Raw genomic sequence first — 19,777 nt, 5'->3', positions numbered from 1 at the left:
ACCAGGCGAAAGCTTTGATACCTTATTGATGTCACTTGTTAAATACACTTCAATCAGTGTAGGCGAAAGGGAGGATACAGGGTAAAGAAGGATTTGTAAGCCTTGAGACATGGATTGTGTATGTGAGCCATTCAAAAGACTTAAGTGCCTTTTCTAGTAAAGGTGCCAGTCGCGCCGGTTTGAGTGTGTCAAGAACTGCATCGATACAGGGGTTTGGTCCACCACCCAAACGACAACTTGACACAACTGTGGGAAGCATTGGAGGCAACATTGATTGAATCACGTAATTATGCCTACACAATGTCAATTTTTTTCCCACTACAATTAAATCGATCGCACTAACCGATGTAACGGGGTTCAACTTGATGAGGGTTGCATTTCTGGTTATAAAATGTCTCAATCGTGCAGCACATCAAATGATCTTCAAAATAGCGTTGCAAGTTTCACAATATTGGCTGAAGCGCATAGGCATTCTTATAAGAACGAAACGTCATATGAAATTTGATTCAAGTTCGCACATGAACTCAATGCACTCTCTCTCTCTCTCTGTGTATACTGTCTCTCGCCCTCTTCTGTCACTACGGACAAGCGTTGACTGACAGATTTCCACAGTAGCTCCACGCCATAGAGGGGACAGGAGGGGAGAGGGCAGCAGTTGCAGCGAAGTATTCAGTACACTGCTGCCAAGCAATACAGTAAATGGATTAAAGCACTCCGCAAGCTAAATAGTAGTAGCAGACACACTACTGCAAAGAGAAAGGAAAGGTAATATTTAGTATATATTTTAAAATACTGGACTGGACTAGAGGACCTCTCTCCCTTGCATACACGTGTTAAAGGGAGGGAGGGGGACGCGACTGAATTATGTTTGAATTATCTAGCTAGCGAAAATATTTTTGCTGTCATTGAATAGAAGTTTAGGTTGTAGTTGAGAAAAACAAGAACTCGAGCGCGATGGAGTGCCAACCACCCGAACCGCAAAGCTACGAGGACGTTCGAAAGAACGGCTACCTCCGCAAGCAGAAATCCATGCACCGGCGATACTTCGTCCTTCGGACGGCCTCGGAGAGGGGTCCGGCCCGGCTCGAATACTACGAGAGCGAGAAGAAATTCCGCGGAAAAACACCCGTCCCAAAGAAAGCCCTGGTGCTGGAGACGTGTTTCAACATCAATAAGCGGGCTGATGCGAAGAACAAGCACATGATAGTGCTGTACACCCGAGCGGAGAGCTTTGCCATCGCGGCAGAAAACGAGGCGGACCAGGACGAATGGTATCAGGCCATGGTGGAGCTGCAATGCAAAAGTAAGTAAACATATATAGCTAGCAAACTACAGCGAGCTCTGACTGCAACCCGAGCTCTATATGGCTGCCAAACGTTAGCAAAGTGGCCACAGTATTATCTGAACGTGGCAATGTAGCCCACTGCAGCAATTGCTGAAATGCAACTTATAAATTCAACACGTGCTCGTTTTAAAATATGGTTCATAGTTATTATTTTTGAATGATATCCAGGAGTATGTATATGGTTCTCAATGGGAGTAATTTCACATTGCATGTCAACAGCGAGGGGTTTCCCACTATTTACTACCAGCGCTGTTTTGCAAATGTCGGTCCCGATTTGATCATAATATTTTGAGGCATGCTCTGAAACAGACGGTGGTGTCAAAATATGTTCAAATTACAATGTGCGGTTACTGTATGAAATATGAAATGCTGCCTATGGACCATTCAAATATTATGCAAAATTACAGTTCATACTTCTTTGCATAATAATTATTTGCCAAGGCACACCAAAAACTACACCTCATATTCCAAGTTGCCATGTGTGCTTATCATTGACACCACCCTGAGAACATAGCTACGTTATCATACTTTTCTTACTACCACAGATGGTCTACTTGCTTCAGAAGTTCAGAGGTGGACAAAGAGCTAGTGGTCTGTACAGCGTTGTGAGAAGGGAAAAACAAGTCGTTTAATTAAAATGTTGCCAGTATCAAGAGTAGTCTTAGCTAACAGATTGTAACGTCTAATGTGATGCTCAATTAGCCTTTACAGGTTGGGTACTGCAGCGATATTTCAGCCATTGTAAGCCTTGGGTTGGCATAAACGTTTTTCCGGGTCGCCTAAATCCAAACATTGAATCATTTATTTTTTTACTTTGTACGAATGGGATGGAAAAACGCTTTCAGTGTAACCAGATATAAAGTATGCAAAGAAAATAATGGATATATATATATATATATTTTTTTGAGAACTAACAATTACCAAAATAAAAGCTAGACAGTTGTGGAGAATTAAATTCACAAAACAATTGATTTAGCAGAATTCATTTTGTTATTATGTTTGAGCAAAAGAACACAGCATTTTACATAGCAAAAGGCATATCATTGCAGGAAACTAGCTTTAAAACAGCAACATTTTCTCTCAACTCCATTGTAGAATCACAGGAAATTAGCTTTAAAATTGCAACAATTGCTCTCAGCTGCATGGACAAATGTTTAGAATTGCAGAAATTTAGCTTTAAAACTGTAACATTTGTATCTCAGCTCCATGGAGAAATTTGTTTTAAAAAAAATGCACAATTGTCTCTAGTGTCAGGATGGGGACCTCAATGTAGCCTCGTGATGATTGACTGTGCTCATTGCCACGCCCCCCTGCCACTCTCACCACCTAAGCCCCTTTCTGATCCAGAAAAATCCCGGTACTATTTGGCATAGCACAGAGAATTTTTGACCTACCTTCCAAACTTGGAAGACAACCACTGTCTTCTAAACATACAGTGCGTTCAGAAAGTATTCACACCCTTGACTTTTTCCACATTTGTTTTGTTACAGCCTTACTCTAAAATTTTTTTATTTTTTTTTTAATAAAAAAAATAATTCCTCCAATCTACACACAATACCCCATAATAACAAAGCAAAAATAGTTTTTTGAAATTTTTGTAAAAAACAGATATCACATTTACATAAGTATTCAGATCCTATACTCAGTACTTTGGCAATTACTGCCTCAAGTCTTCTTGGGTATGACACGATAAGCTTGGCTTTTGGGGAGTTTCTCCCATTTATCTCTGTAGATCCTCTCAAGCTCTGTCAGGTTCGATGGGGAGCGTTGCTGCATAGCTATTTTCAGGTCTGGGCTCTGGCTGGGCCACTCAAGGACATTCAGAGACTTGTTCCGAAGCCACTCCGGCATTGACTTGGCTGTCTGCTTAGGGTTGTTGTCCTGTTGGAAGGAGAACCTTCTCCCCAGTCTGAGGTCCTGAGCGCTCTGGAGCATGTTTTCATCAAGGATCTCTCAAATAAAATCACATTTTGTTGTTCACATTCACATGGTTAGCAGATGTAATTGTGAGTGTAGTGAAATGCATGTGCGTTTAGTTCCAGCAGTGCAGCAATATCTAACCAGTAATATCGAACAATTCCACAAGAAATGGAATGAGAATATATAAATATGGATGAGCAAAGACAGAGCGGCATAGGCTAAGATGCAAAAGATAGTATAGAATACAGTATATACATATGAGATAAGTAATGCAAGATATGTAAACATTATTAAGGTGGCATTAAATTGACTAGTGTTCCATTTATTAAAGTGGCCAATGATTTTAAGTCTGTATGTAGGCAGCAGCGTCTGTGCTAGTTATAGCTGTTTAACAGTCTACTGGCCTTGAGATAGAGGCTGTTTTTCAGTCTCTCGGTCCCAGCTTTGATGCACCTGTACTGACCTCACCTTTTGGATGGTAGTGGGGTGAACAGGCAGTGGTTCGGGTGGTTGTTGTCGTTGATGATCTTTTTGGCCTTTCTGTGACATCGGGTGCTGTAGGTGTCCTGGAGGGCAGGTAGTTTGCACCCTGTGATGCGTTGTGCAGACTGCACCACCCTCGAGAGCCCTGCGATTATGGGTGGTGTAGTTGCCGTACCAGGCAGTGATGCAGCCCGTAAGGATGCTCTCGATTGTACATCTTTAAAGGTTTGAGGGTTTTAGGTGACAAGCCAAATTTCTTCAGCCTGCTGAGGCTGAAGAGGCGCTATTGCGCCTTCACCACACTGTCTGTGTGCATGGACCATTTCTGTCCGTCAGTGACGTGTGCGCAGAGGAACTTAACTTTCCACCTTCTCCACTGCTGTCCCGTCGATGTGGACGTCTCCTTTGTTTTGTTGACGTTTAGTGAGAGGTTATTTTCCTGACACCGACACTCCGAGAGCCCTCACCTCCTCCCTGTAGGAGGTAATCAAGCCTACTACTGTTGTGTCGTCTGCAAACTTGATGATTGAGTTGGAGGTGTGCATGGCCACAGTCATGAGTGAATAGGGAGTACAGGAGGGGGCTGAGCATGCACCCTTGTGGGGACCCAGTTTTGAGGATCAGCGAAGTGGAGATGTTGTTTCCTACCTTAACCACTCAGGAATTCCAGGACCCAATTGCACAGGGCGGGTTTGAGGCCCAGAGCCTCAAGCTTAATGATGAGCTTGGAGGGTACAATGGTGTTGAATGCTGAGCTATAGTCAATGAACAGCATTCTTACATAGGTATTCCTCATGTCCAGATGGGATATGGCAGTGTGATGGCGATTGCATCGTCTGTGGACCTATTGGGGTGGTAAGCAAATTGAAGTGGGTTTAGGGTGACAGGTAAGGTGGAGGTGATATGATCCTTTAGTCCAGGGGTGTCAAAGTCAAATGGACGGAGGGCCAAATAAAAAAATCAGCTACAAGACGAGGGCCGGACTGTTCGAATGTTCATTGAAAAATTTTTAAATGACGCATATAGTCTAGTGAACCTAATTGAACCTACTGAAAACCTAACAAATATATTACAATATGATCAGATAAATAAAGCAATATTTTCTTATGGCTCTGTCAGTAATCTTTAATTTTCAACAGACACAAAAGACAAATTTCCTTTATATAAATATCCCCATAACATGAACATTAAATGAAAGAAACCGGTATTCAAGGCACCATCAGTAGACTATATTTTCTATTTTAGCAAAAGTGGGCTAAATTTACTTCAAAGAAAAAACAATAATAGCAATTTTCTATCATCCACTCAACTGAAATATTTTTAAAATATAATTGGATTGAAATACAAAAAAATAAAGTGCAAAAATCTATTAATCAAAAACAACACTTTGTTTAAGGAGAAGTAACATGCAGTGAAAACAAATATTAAATTTTAACTTTTAAACTTGAACTGAGTAAAAACTCTAAATATGTGATTGCACAGTAATGTTCACTTGTTTGAGGTTGAGGGTGATACTTGGTGGTGTCCCATCTTTTCCACAAGTTCATCAATGTTCGGGGTAAGGCTCTGAGCTGAAGAAATCCTCAGAATTGAGTGGAGGTGTTCAGCAGTAAGTCGACTTCTGTGTGATGTTTTGTTCAGGTTCATCAAAGAAAACAGTTGTTCACACAGGTATGTGCTGCCAAACATAGACAACGTTTGAGCAGCCTGGATGCGCAGCTGGGGCATTGTGCCGGGGAGGAAACGGGCGAACTCCGCAGCACCCACTGCCGCATATTTTGCCCTCAGTGCATCATTGCATTGGAGGTCAATCAACTCCATTTGGAGGTTTGGTGGTGAGCTTTCCACGTCAACAGCAAATGGGTTACCGAGCAGTTCCAACCTGCTTTTTTGTGCTTCAAAGTCAGCAAATCGGCGTCGAAAGTCAGCGGCAAGCATACCTATTTTATCAGCCAACTGTGTGCTCGGGAACGCACTGGTAGAGAGCTTCTCTTTCATGGTCTGGCAGCTGGGAAAGTGGCTCAAATTTTCTTTCCGCATCTGCGTCTCCCACAGAGTCAGTTTGGTTTTAAATGCCTTCACTGTACTGTACATATCAGAGATGACACGATCCCGACCCTGCAGCTGCAAGTTTATTGCATTCAGATGACTCGTAATGTCACACAGAAAAGCCATTTCACACAGAAACATTTCGTCTCGGAGTTGTGTTGTGTCTTTCCCTTTGCTGTCCAAGAACAGACAAATCTCCTCACGAAGCTCGAAACATCTTTGAAGCACCTTCCCCTGGCTTAGCCACCTCTGTGTGATAAGGCAAATCACCATGCTACGTTTCTAACTCCGTCAGAAATGCCTTGAACTGGCGGTGATTCAAACCTTTGGCTCTGATAAAGTTAACTGTGCGCGTGATGATGCTCATTACATGCTCCATTTTCAAGGCTTTACCGCACAACGCTTCCTGGTGTATGATACAATGATAAGCTGTCAGCTCACCTGTCGCGTTTTCCTCTTGCATCTTTTCCCGTATCTTCGCCACCAGTCCGCTCCTGTGTCCACACATCGCAGGTGCTCCGTCGGTTGTCAAACCCACGAGTTTTTCCCAAGGCAGCTCCATCTCATTTACACATCTTGACACCTCTTCATACAAATCATGCCCCGTAGTTGTGCCATGCATAGGACGTAAAGCCAAAAACTCCTCTGTCACGCTTAGGTTGGAGTCCACTCCGCGGATGAAAATTGACAACTGGGCAATGTCAGAAATGTCGGTGCTCTCATCCACAGCCAAGGAATATGCAATAAAATCTTTTCCCTTTTTCACAAGCTGCTCTTTTAGATTGATGGACAACTGGTCTACTCTCTCGGCAATGGTGTTTCTGCTCAGACTCACATTTAAAAAGAGTTGCCTTTTTTCTGGGCAAACTTCGTCACAAACTTTAATCATGCAGTTTTTGATGAAATCCCCCTCCGTAAATGGCCGGGCTGATTTAGCGATCTCTTCTGCCAAAATAAAACTGGCCTTGACAGTTGCGTCCGCGTGTGTGTCCGCGTGTTTCGTTTCATAATGTCGTCTCAGATTATACTCTTTCAGTACCGCCACACTTTCTCCACACAGAAGACACACAGGTTTTCCAGCTACCTTCGTGAACATATACTCCGACTCCCACCTTGTTTGAAACCCCCGGTTCTCAGTATCCACCTTCCGTTTTGCCATTTTTGATGGGTATCTGAAAGTTAATTTTACTGTGATGCTGACGACTGCTGTGCCAATAAATATTGAAATGAAGCAGCCTACTGCTCGGTGCGTCACCTTTGCATTGTGGGAAATGTAGTATTGGTGCGTGTAAAAGATCTGCGGGCTGCCGGCTTGCTGCGGGCCGGTTCTAATAATAAATCAAGATCATCCCAGGGGCCGTAAAAAACCTTCTTGCGGGCCGGATGTGGCCCGCGGGCCTTGACTCTGACATATGTGCTTTAGTCTCTCAAAGTATTTCATGATGACAGAAGTGAGTGCTATGGTGCGGTAGTCATTTTGTTCAGTTACCTTTTCTATTCTTGGGTACATGTTCTGAGGATGCAGCTAGGGATGCCGTCTGGGCGGGTAGCCTTACAAGGGTTAACACTTTTATATGTTTTACTCACGTCGGCCACGGAGGAGGAGAGCCTGCAGTCCTTGGTAGCGGGCCGCGTCGGAGGCACCGTATTCTCCTCAAAGTGGGTAAAGAAGGTGTTTGTTTCTCTGGAAGAAAGATGTCTGCGACGTGGCTGGTTTTCCTTTTGTAGTCCGTGATTGTCTGTTGACCCTGCCACATACGCCTCGTGTCTGAGTCGTTGAATTGCGACTCCACTTTGTCTCTATACCGGAGTGGTTTTGGGTCGGCCTCTGGAATCAGTATTGTATTACTATCAGTACTGTATTTTTTTTGTGAAGAATCAACAACAAGTGGGACACAATCATGAAGTGGAACGACATTTATTGGATATTTCAAACTTTTTTAACAAATCAAAAACTGAAAAATTGGGCGTGCAAAATTATTCAGCCCCTTTACTTTCAGTGCAGCAAACTCTCTCCAGAAGTTCAGTGAGGATCTCTGAATGATCCAATGTTGACCTAAATGACTAATGATGATAAATACAATCCACCTGTGTGTAATCAAGTCTCCGTATTAATGCACCTGCACTGTGATAGTCTCAGAGGTCCGTTAAAAGCGCAGAGAGCGTCATGAAGAACAAGGAACACACCAGGCAGGTCCGAGATACTGTTGTGAAAAATACAGTTTTATATCTTTATGTTTGAAGCCTGAAATGTGGCAAAAGGTCGCAAAGTTCAAGGGGGCCGAATACTTTCGCAAGGCACTGTAAGTTGACGTCACTCTGATATCCAATAGTTCTTCCCGGCTGTATGTAATAACATTACATAGATTTTCTGGGCTAACAATGTAAGAAATAATACACAAAAAAAACAATAAGCAAAGTTTTCTAAAGTCTAGAAGCGAGGCATACCTCTCTGTCAGCGCCATTGGGTTGTACAACTCTCTGTACTTTACGATGTTCATCTTTGTCCAATCAATTGAATTTTACCACATGTGGACTCAAGTTGTAGAAACATCTCAACGGTGATCAATGGAAACAGGATGCACCTGAGCTCAATTTCAAGTCTCATAGCAAAGGGTCTGAATACTGATGTAAATAAAGTATTTCTGTTCTAGGTAGCCTAGTGGTTAGTGTTGGACTAGTAACCAGTAGGTTGCAAGTTCAAGTCCCTGAGCTGACAAGGTACAAATCTGTCGTTCTGCCCCTGAACAGGCAGTTAACCCACTGTTCCTAGGCAGTCATTGAAAATAAGAATTTGTTCTTAACTGACTTGCCTAGTTAAATAAAGGTAATTGTTTATAAATTAGCAAGAATTTCTAAAAAAACAGTTTTTGCTTTGTCGTTATGGGGTATTGTGTGTAGAATAAGGCTGTAACATAACAAAATGTGGAAAAGGTCATGGGATCTGAATACTTTCCAAATTCACTGTACATGTCTAGTTGTAAGGGGTTTGTTGAATTTAGAAAATGCTCTGTTATTAAATGTAAAAAAAAAAAATTGCTCCATGAAGTAATCCAATAACGTGTATGCATAGATCGAGACGGGTGATGTAACCATGACATGATGCACACCAGTGGCGGTCATGCCGTTTTTCTGAGAATTATTACAGCATATTGGATGACTGTCCTTCATATGCCATTCACCCAGCTAAATGTAACATTGATGAGTTTAGGCTACTACATGATGCTCAGTTTCCCTGTACCCATCATGAGTTTGCTACAATCTAGCCTATGGATAAAGTTTACAACGTACTGTAGGTGCTCAGTTCAGAATTTGTGTAATTAAGGTTACAGACATTGAAATATTCAATACTGCCTTTCACACTCTTGCCTGTGTCTAGCTGATCTAGGTTGTAATCATTAGTCCAACAGTTGCAAATGAGAGTTTCTATTGGACAAATTCAGGTATGTTTATCCCTGTTTCATTCCGTTTGCTTCTGTTTAAGAAACGTTTTTCAACAGAATCGGCGGAATGAATACACCCTTTATCACATGCAAACACAGTTCACTTTCATAGCAGCCATATACAAACAGCATGATCAATTTGGTCGTTGTTCCCGCATCTATGCACTCCTCCGCTCACCTTTTCCCTTTAGCTAGTTGACTTAGGTGCACAACACATCAGCTGTCTGTGTTCAGGTGAAAAAACGAACAAATTATTGTTATATATATTTTTTACATTTAACTAGGCAAGTCTGTTAAAGAACAAATTCTTATTTACAATGACGGCCTACCCCGCCAAACCCGGACGACGCTGGGCCAATTGTGCGCCGCCCTGTGTGATTCCTAACCATGGCCGGATGTGATACAGCCTGGATTCGAATCAGGGACTATAGTGACGCCTCTTTCACTGAGATGAATTGACATTTCTTCTGTCACAACAATTCATTGATACGTATGCTATGATGCTGGTAAAGTTGACTCGCGCACCTACAGTGCTGGTCATAAAAAAAACTAGCTAGCTCCTGGATGCAAACAATGTGCTTCCCCAAAAACATAGCAAAACGACAATCTGTTTCAGTAGCTATAGTTAGCTTGCTAACTATATAGCTAGGTGTCATCATAAAAAATATCCATAATTTATAAGACAGTTCTTATTTGATTACTGGTGGTCAGACCTATCTTAGTGAAGCTAGCCACAATGAGGATAAGCCACAATAGTGGACTTTGCGGTTAGCCTTCAAAATAAAAGTATGGCATCATTTTACAATGTTGCATTCATTTGCATCATTGTCAGTGACATACTTTTATGTGGAAGGCAAATTGCATTATTCCACTAGTGCCTGATCCTTATTGTGGGTGCCTAATCCTTATTGTGGCTAGCTTCACAACACATAACCCGGTCCGTTCGAGCCTCACTAGCCAGATGAAGCTAGCTGGCTTCTTATAACGTTAGCTTTAGGCAACAGGGTTAAGTAGCTGGCTAGCTATTTATTTTCATGAACTGAAGTTCAATTTCAATAGGCGAACAACAAGTGGCAACCAAGCTAATACTTACAAAGATTCCTAAATCATTGCTAAGAATAATGAAAATGACTGCAGTTTGTACTGGTCATTGTTTTCAGGCTGGTTGTATTGGTGCTAGCTAGGTACCAAGCTAAAGCTAGCTACCCCAGTAGTAGCGGTCGAACAAATTATGCTTTATTACCAACGCGGTATTGTAAACACATCGTTCGTGTCTGGGGTTAGCTTGTTTGCAGACTTTTTTGTACAGCTTGACAGTGCTACTGTATCTTTTTTGACACGAACTAAACGGCATTCCATAGTATATATGTCGTGAAGCTAATAGCAGTGATGCTAATACTGTGTAACTCCGGTAGAGCAACATCGGAAAAATAGCGCACTTGGTAGTGTTAACCGGTGCTCGACCAGTTGGCGAAAGCCAACATCACCCATGACAGAGAACGGTTGATTGTCAAGGGCAATGAATTCCAATCTTTTGGATTTAATGGATTTCACCTTTGAGTTGTTTTGCTGAAATGTTACTCTTTCAAATGATTGCTGGACTTGTTGACTGCTCGATCCACACAGCAGACATTGTGGACTAGTTTAGGAATGCTGTGTTGCATGTATAGCGCATCATTTTGGGTGGTGTCATTACGTCGTGTACCTGTACCTTCGTTATATAGGTATGCACGTCAGCTTTGACATCGGTTTTGCACATCGGCCTTAAACTAGACATCTGCTGATACTGCTGTTGGCATTTTTAGCTAATATCAGCCGATTCCTATATGTTCACCGATTTTTATATCGTGCTTCCCTATTTTTAAATGTTTCACTTTTATTTTGTTGAAATTCACTGAGGAGGATGGTTCTCTTCCTCCTCTGAGGAGCCTCCACTGGTGGACACCCACCTGTCTCAATCAGTGAAATAATATTTGAAATAGACAAAATTGACATAAATTCAAACAAACCCCCTGCAACTAGACATTGAAGTTTAGAAAACATATACACTACATGGGCAAAAGTATGTGGACACTCCTTCAAATTAGTGGATTCGCCGATTTCAGCCACACCCATTGCTGACAGGTGTATAAAATCGAGCAGATCTCCATACAAACATTGGCAGAAGAATGGCCTTACTGAAGAGCTCAGTGACTTTCAACGTGGCACAATCATAGGATGCCACCTTTCCAACAAGTCAGCTCGTCAAATTTCTGCCCTGCTATAGCTGCCCTGGTCAACTGTAAGTGCTGTTATTATTGTGAAATGGAAACGTCTAGGAGCAACAATGGCTCAGCTATGAAGTGGTAGGCCACACAAGCTCACAGAACGGGACCACCAAGTGCGGAAGTGTGTAGCGTGTAAAAATCGTCTGTCCTCGGTTGCAACACTTACTACCGAGTTCCAAACTACCTCTGGATGCAAATTCAGCACAATAACTGTTCGTCGGGAGCTTCATGAAATGGGTTTCCATGGCAGAGCAGCCGCACACAAGCCTATGATCACCATGCGCAATGCCAAGCGTCAGCTCGGGTGGTGTAAAGCTCACTGCCATTGGACTCTGGAGCAGTGAAAATGCGTTCTCTGGAGTGATGAATATCACCCGTCTCTAGTTGGAGTCAGCTAACCTGGAGTCCAATCAATGATATGAGATTGGAGAAGTTGGTTAGAGCTGCCTTGCCATATTAAAAAGGTTTTTAGTTTGCTCTTCACAAGAACCATTGCATAATATGAACCATGCCTTCGCAACAAAAGAGATCTCAGATGACTGAAGATTAAGAATGGCTGACTTGCATAAAGCTGGAAAGGGTTACAAAACTATCTCTAAAGGCCTTTATGTTCATCAGTCCACGGTAAGACAATTAGTCTATAAATGGAGAAAGTAAAGCAATGTTGCTGTTCTCCCTAGGAGTGGCTGTCCTGCAAAGACGACTGCAAGAGCACAGCGCATAGTACTCAATGAGGTTAAGAAGAATCCTAGAGTGTCAGCTAAAGACTTACAGAAATGTCTGGAACATGCTAACGTCTCTGACGAGTCTACGATACGTAAAACACTCAACAAGAATGGTGTTCATGGGAGGACACCATGGAAGAAGCCACTGTTGTCCAAAAAAAACATTGCTGCACGTCTGAATTTTGCAAAAGTGCACATGAATGTTTCACAGCGCTGCTGGCAAAATATTCTGTGGACAGATGAAACTACAGTTGAGTTGTTTGGAAGGAACACACAACACTATGTGTGGAGAAAAAAGGCGCAGCAAACCAACATCAAAACCTCATCCCAACTGTAAAATATGGTGGAGGGAGCATCATGGTTTGGTGCTGCTTTGCTGCCTCATGGCCTGGACAGCTTGCTATCATCAACGGATAAATGCATTCCTAAATTTATCAAGACATTTTTCAGGAGAATGTTGAGCTTCAATTGACGGACAGCCTAACAGAAGTTGGGTGATGCAACAGGACAACGATGCAAAACACAGCAGTAAATCAACAACAGAAGAAAATACGCCTTCTGGAGTGGCTCAGTCAGCGTCCTAACCTCAATCCGATTGAGATGCAGTGGCATGACCTCGAGCAGTTCACACCTGACATCCCAAGAAGATTTCTGAACTGAAACAGTTTTGTAAAGAGGAATGGTCCAAAAATCCTCCTGACCGTTGTGCAGGTCTGATTCACAACTACAGAAAATGTTTGGTTGTTGTTATTGTTGCCAAAGGAGGGTCAAATCCAAGGGTTCACATACTATTTCCACCCTGTACTGTGAACGTTTACACGGTGTGTTCAATAAAGACATAAAAACGTATAATTGCTTGTGTGTAATTAGTTTAAGCAGACTGTGTTTGTCTATTGTTGTGACCTAGATGAAGATCAGATCAAATTGTATGACCAATTTATGCAGAAATCCAGCCATTTCCAAAGGGTTCACATACTTTTTCTTGCTTTGACTATCAGCCAGCTGGAACAGAATACTGGTCAGACTAGATTATATTTTTTATAGCTAGAGTAGGGTATATTAGAGCCAATGTGTCACTTGCCAACCTTCGTCCTGCTCCTTCTTTTCCAAGTCAACCCAGGCCATTGCTGAAACATCCAGATTTCTGTTATGAGCCTGATTCTCTGTTTACTTAGTATTTTCTCTTTTTCTGCTGACATGAAAATATTAGCCCAGACATTCATCAGAGTGGAGAAAACACTCAAAAGTATGAACAAGTTTATACAAGATCCATATATTTGGATACCTGTGCAGTATACACATGTCAGTAGGCCTGCTCATTTTCAATAATACTTTTTGGGGGTATTTATGAATATTTGCAATTATGCACACAGCAACAGAATGCATTGATTTCAATGTACACACTTTCAAATCCTTCTTGATATCAGCTGTTGATCAAGCATTTTGTGCAAACACAACTCTCAAGCCAGTGGCTGACTGGCTGCATTCGCCAGGTTTGTTCTGCGGTCTTTCAATGTGAAAGCTCATAGACCCGGCAGTGACTGGGGTGGGGGAGACACACATGACGCAATCTTGGCAAACGAAGGTAAGGGGTCATGGTACTTACAGCTGAGCTGCTGGCCTGCATTATGTAAAAGAGCTGATTTTTAGAATGAGGGCACTAAACTAGGTACCGCAACAAGAGGGAGAGAAACACAGAAACCTCTTACTGTGTAGTTGTCCCAAACATTCTGCACCGGTAACAATGATCAAGAGGTTGAAATAGAAATGAACCTCTTTTTTAACTTGGTTAAACTGTGCCTTAACTAATGTCGTATGCTGGCATATTACCTCTGCTCCATGCTGTCTCAGGCTTAGTTGGCCCTACGTACAGATCTAGGATCAGTTTTCCTTACTCCAGTCCTAACCGTAATCAACTGGACAGAAAACCACAGCAACAATAGTCTACATAGGCCTAACTGATCCTGGCTCGTTGTCAAACGTTTCTTCCCCACTCGCAGCACTACGCTTGGAAGAGACCGCAGCAGAGGAGCTCCTTCAGAGGCCTCCGAGTGGGTATGGGATGTGGTTGCCAGATTGGGGAGGAAAGGAGGAGGAGAAGGGGTGTCTCACACTCCAGTTGTCAGCCATAAAACAATCGGCGGCGCTAACTAAGTCAACGACCCTGTCAACTGTTTGTCTCGACAAACATTTTGACTTCTGTCTCTTGGCATTTCTTCTGTCCATATTGTCACTGTTTTCTCAGCTTTGTGGTGTTGTTGAATGAGCGCGACATTGTTCAGAACTGCTACCCCCCCCACTCTTCCTGTTTCTTGAGTGTTGAATTATAACGCGTCCATCTCTCCTCTGTCTGGTCTGAGCTAGCTACATCAATCTACATGCATACGGCTCATATTGCATATAGGGTCTAGGTCATGTGGTTCCAAAATATCCATCTATTTCATGCTAACGTTTGCTGAATTTTTTTGTTGTTGAGGGGAATGAGGCCAACTTGTGTGCTTTCACACCCAACCTTGGAATTCCAACCTATGTATACAGTAAAAGGGTGTGGCTGAAATGTATGTTATGCTGGGGTTGACGACAAGCTCCTCACATTTTCAAAGATGCCTTTTGTGAAAAGATCTAGGCTAAATGAGCAGAGTTTCTGTGTCAGTGTCCATGCAGTCTTAAGGGTTTTCATCCAGTAAGCTGAAAGTTTATGGGGGTAACGTGAACCCCCCCACTTGTAGGGAGAGCAGAAGAATTCACACCCACCCAGACAAATTGGCTCGGCCCTATAGGACAAATGGGGGGCCAGAGGAGAGATGCCCCATTGCAACCCCATATTTTCCTCTCTGGAAATACCTTTTCAGTCAAGCAAATACTGTGCCACTGCCACTTTCAAGTCTTGTCAGTCTTCTTGGTCCTGTAGGTGTGGAGGAGTGTTTTTTGGCCTGCTACGGCTTATACTACAGTTCTGGGCCTAAGCTTTGAGAAATGTGTTGACAATGAGAGGTAGCTATTATTACCTATATTTGGGAGCAGGGGATACAAAAGGGAGAGAAGTGCATTGTCTCTCTTTACATACACACAGAAAAAGCATAACAGACATCACAGCAGTCAGTCTATGCACCCATAGCCCACTTTCAATAACTGCCCCAGTCTCCGATGCTTTCCGCGCTGCGATCTGGTGAACTCGTTCTGGTAAACCCAATTCATAATTTGCGCAAATACAGTCCAGCTGCCGAAAGCGATATGTGTTAAGCTGGGTTCAAGGAGTCCATTTGGCCAGTAAGAACTGTATCAAGCTGTAAGAGAAGCTTATGTACCAAACTATTTATATTCACGGGAGTGTATCAAGGCTGAAGCAGGGTATGTGGGGCATCATCATTTGCCAGACAAAAGTCCTCTGGCTCACTAAGCCACCTGAAGAACTGTTGTTGACCATTGTACACAACAGAGCAGTGCAAACTTGAGGTGAGGAGATTACACAGCGTGTGTGCGTGTAATAAAATATACACACACAACAAAAGTAACTGTTTATAAATTTGTTTTTACAACTTTTTCGTTACTTTTATACACCATAATTACCGTAAAACTTCAAATAGACGCTAAGTCTCAAATAGCCACCTGTTAGTGTCAGCTCTTTTGTTCACCCACACCTGCCCGCAATTGCTAATAACCCATCTGCAACCGCCTGACTTTACAGTATGTGATAGTGAAAATCTGTGGCCCGAACCTGACTCTAGCCCGCTAATATACAAAATTCACTGTAGGCTGTAGTCCGAGACGGCGGAAAGATTTTTTTGACAGGAGTTGCAGGATTTTTTGTTGCCTGATTTAGGTGTCTGTTTCTGCTTATAATTTCCAACATTTTGGTAGGCTATTTGTTAGTCAAGTATAATTAGATAATTGCAACTTTTCTTCTGTCATATGTTGCCATAGAACACTAAATAAACATTGGTAATGTTTTCTGTCATCTCTGCTTCTTGGCAGAGCAAATACATTTAGGGACCGGGAGAAAATGCAGTAACTCGCCAAATTAATTTTAAATGAATGTTGTGATGTGTCACCCATTCCTGAACCTGTGACCAGAAACAAACTACATGGGGACAATACCAGAATAAATGATCTAGTGATTCTGTTTCTTTGCAGCAGAATCTGCAGTGCTGAGATTATTGTATGGCCTATATATATATATATATATATCTCTATCTATCTATCTAGATCTAGATATAGAGATCTAGATATAGAGATATCTCTATCTCTCTATCTCTCTATCTCTCTAGATATAGATATAGATACACAGTGCCTTGCGAAAGTATTCGGCCCCCTTGAGCTTTGCGACAGTGGTGGGTAATTATATGGGGCTTTGGTGACAAAACGAATGGCACTGTGATAGGCTGCATCCAATTTGTTGAGTAGAGTGTTGGAGACTATTTTATAAATGTCATCGCCGAAGTCGAGGATCGGTAGAATGGTCAGTTTTACGAGGGTATTTTTGGCAGCATAAGTGGAGGATGCTTTGTTGCGAAATAGGAAGCCAATTCTTCTAGATTTAATTTTGGATTGGAGATGCTTAATGAGTTTGGAAGGAGAGTTTACAGTCTAGCCAGACACTGAGGTATTTGTAGTTGTCCACATATTCTAAGTCGGAACCGTCCAGAGTAGTGATGCTGGACGGGCGGGCAGATGCGGGCAGTGATCGGTTGAAGAGCATGCATTTAGTTTTACTTGCATTTAAGAGCAGTTGGAGACTATGGAAGGAGAGTTGTATGGCATTGAAGCTCGTCTGGAGGGTTGTTAACAGTGTCCAAAGAAGGGCCAGAAGTATCAGTGTCGTCTGCGTAGAGGTGGTTCAGAGAATCACCAGTAGCAAGAGCGACATCATTGATGTGTACAGAGAAAAGAGTCGGCCCGAGAATTGAACCCTGTGGTACCCCCATAGAGACTGACAGAGGTCCGTACAACAGGCCCTCCGATTTGACACACTGACCTCTATCAGAGAAGTAGTTGGAGATCTAGGTGAGGCAATCATTTTGAGAAACCAAGGCTGTTGAGTCTGCCAATAAGAATACGGTGATTAACAGAGTCAAAAGCCTTGGCCAGGTCGATGAATAGGGCTGCACAGTAATGTCTCTTATCGATTGTGGTTATGATGTCGTTTAGGACTTTGAGCGTGGCTGAGGTGCACACATGACCAGCTCTGAAACCAGATTGCATAGCGGAGAAGGTACAGTGGGATTCGAAATGGTCGGGAATCTGTTTTGTTAACTTGGCTTTCGAAGACCTTAGAAAGGCAGGGTAGGATAGATACAGGTCTTTAGCAGTTTGGGTCTAGAGTGTCTCTCCTTTTGAAGAGGGGGATGACCGCGGCAGCTTTCCAATCTTTGGGTATCTCAGAAGATACGAAAGAGGTTGAACAGGCTAGTAAACGGGGTTGCAACAATTTTGGCAGAATTTTTAAAAGAGAGGGTCCAGATTGTCTAGCCCGGCTGATTTGTAGGGATTGAGATTTTGCAGCTCTTTAAGAACATCAGCTATCTGGATTTAGGTGAAGGAGAAATGGGGAGGCTTGGGCGAGTTGCTGTGGGGAGTGCAGGACTGTTGACCGGGGTAAGGGTAGCCAGGTGGAGAGCATGGCCAGCCGTAGAAAAATGCTTATTGAAATTCAAGCACGAGCTCTGAAGATAGATGGGGGGGCAATCAGTTCACATATGGTGTCCAGAGCACAGCTGGTGGCAGAGGGTGGTCTATAGCAAGCGGCAACGGTGAGAGACTTGTTTCTGGAAAGGTGGATTTTTAATAGTAGAAGCTCGAATTGTTTGGGTACAGACCTGGATCGTAAGACAGCCTGCAGAGTTCAGAAGATTGCAACACTGCCCCTTTGGCAGTTCTATCTTGTCGGAAAATGTTATAGTTAGGTATGGAAATTTCCGTTTTTTTGGTGGTGTTCCTGAGCCAGGATTCAGACACGGCTAGGACATCCGGGTTGGCAGAGTGTGCTAGGGCAGTGAATAAAACAAACTTAGGGAGGAGGCTTCTAATGTTAACATGCATGAAACCAAGGCTTTTGCGGTTTCAGAAGTCAACAAATGATAGCGCCTGGGGAATGGGAGTGGAGCTAGGCACTGCAGGACCTGGATTGACCTCCACATCACCAGAGGAACAGAGGAGGAGGAGGAGTAGGATAAGGGTACATCTAAAGGCTAAAATAACTGGTTGTCTACTACGTTCAGAACAGAGAGTAAAAGGAGCAGATTTCTGGGCACGGTAAAAATAGATTCAAGGCATAATGTACAGACAAAGGTTTGGTAGGATGTGAATACAGTGAGGGTAAACCTGTGCATAGTGACAATGAAAGAGTGGGTGCTATTACGTCGGCAGACAGATCAGCAGGGCTCCGTGTGGTAAACCAGGCCAATTGGCAAAATAGGCATAGTGGCCAAAGAATTTGGGTCAAACGTTTCGGTTAGCCTTCCACAAGCTTCCCACAATAGGTTGGGTGAATTTTGGCCCATTCCTCCAGACAGAGCCGGTGTAACTGAGTCAAGTTTGTAGGCCTCCTTGCTCGCACATGCTTTTTCAGTTCGGCCCACACATTTTCTATGGGATTGAGGTCAGGGCTTTGTGATGGCCACTCCAGTACCTTGACTTTGTTGTCCTCAAGCCGTTTTGCCACAACTTTGGAGGTATGCTTGGGGTCATTGTCCATTTGGAAGACCTACTTGCGACCAAGCTTTAACTTCCTGACTGATGTCTTGAGATGTTCCTTCAATATATCCACATAATCTTCCTGCCTCATGATGCCATCTATTTTGTGAAGTGCAGCAGTCCCTCCTGCAGCAAAGCACCCCCACAACATGATGCTGCCACCCCCATGCTTCATGGTTGGGATGGTGCTCTTCGGCTTGCAAGCCTCCCCCTTTTCCTCCAAACATAACAATGGTCATTATGGGCAAACAGTTCCATTTTTGTTTCATCAGACCAGAGGACATTTCTCCATCTGCATTTGCAGACCGTAGTCTGGCTTTTTTATGGCGGTTTTGGAGCAGTGGCTTCTTCCTTGCTGAGCTGCCTTTCAGGTTATGTCGATATAGGACTCGTTTTACTGTGGATATAGATACTTCTGTGCCTGTTTCCTCCAGCATCTTCACAAGGTCCTTTGCTGTTGTTCTGGGATTGATTTGCACTTTTCGCACCAATGTACGTTCATCTCTAGGAGACAGAACGCGTCTTTTTCCTGAGTGGTATGACGGCCACGTGGTCCCATGGTGTTTATACTTGCGTACTATTGTTTGTACAGATGAATATGGTACCTTCAGGCGTTTGGAAATTGCTCCCAAGGATGAACCAGATTTGTGGAGGTCTACAATTTTTTTTGAGGTCTTGGGTGATTTCTTTTGATTTTCCCATGATGTCAAGCCAAGAGGTACTGAGTTTGAAGGTAGTCCTTCAAATACATCCACAGGTACACCTCCAATTGACTCAAATGATGTCAATTAGCCTATCAGAAGCTTCTAAAGCCATGACATTTTCTGGAATTTTTCAAGCTGTGTAAAGTCA

The 19,777-nt window shown here is 43.0% G+C and overlaps 1 protein-coding gene across 2 annotated transcripts in view; it reads left to right on the top strand.

Annotated features, from left to right (window-relative positions):
• The first annotated feature begins 608 nt into the window (after nt 1-608).
• The window catches only part of LOC139378973 (insulin receptor substrate 1-B), an 83,922-nt gene continuing 64,753 nt past the window's right edge, over nt 609-19,777 (top strand). Inside the window, exon 1 of one of the 2 annotated variants that reach the window (XR_011628352.1) lies at nt 609-1,303. Coding sequence is in view for 1 of the 2 variants with exons in the window: in XM_071121629.1 (XP_070977730.1) it covers nt 955-1,303 (349 nt within the window). In the remaining variant the exon portion in view is untranslated. The remainder of the gene's footprint in view (nt 1,304-19,777) is intronic. The other variant, XM_071121629.1, reaches the window with a different exon arrangement.

This window comes from Oncorhynchus clarkii, chromosome 21 (genome assembly GCF_045791955.1).
Source record: "Oncorhynchus clarkii lewisi isolate Uvic-CL-2024 chromosome 21, UVic_Ocla_1.0, whole genome shotgun sequence".
NCBI classification, from domain to species: Eukaryota; Metazoa; Chordata; class Actinopteri; order Salmoniformes; family Salmonidae; genus Oncorhynchus; species Oncorhynchus clarkii.
The sequence above is the reverse complement of the archived record's forward strand: the minus strand, read 5'-3'. Positions and strand labels throughout refer to the sequence as shown.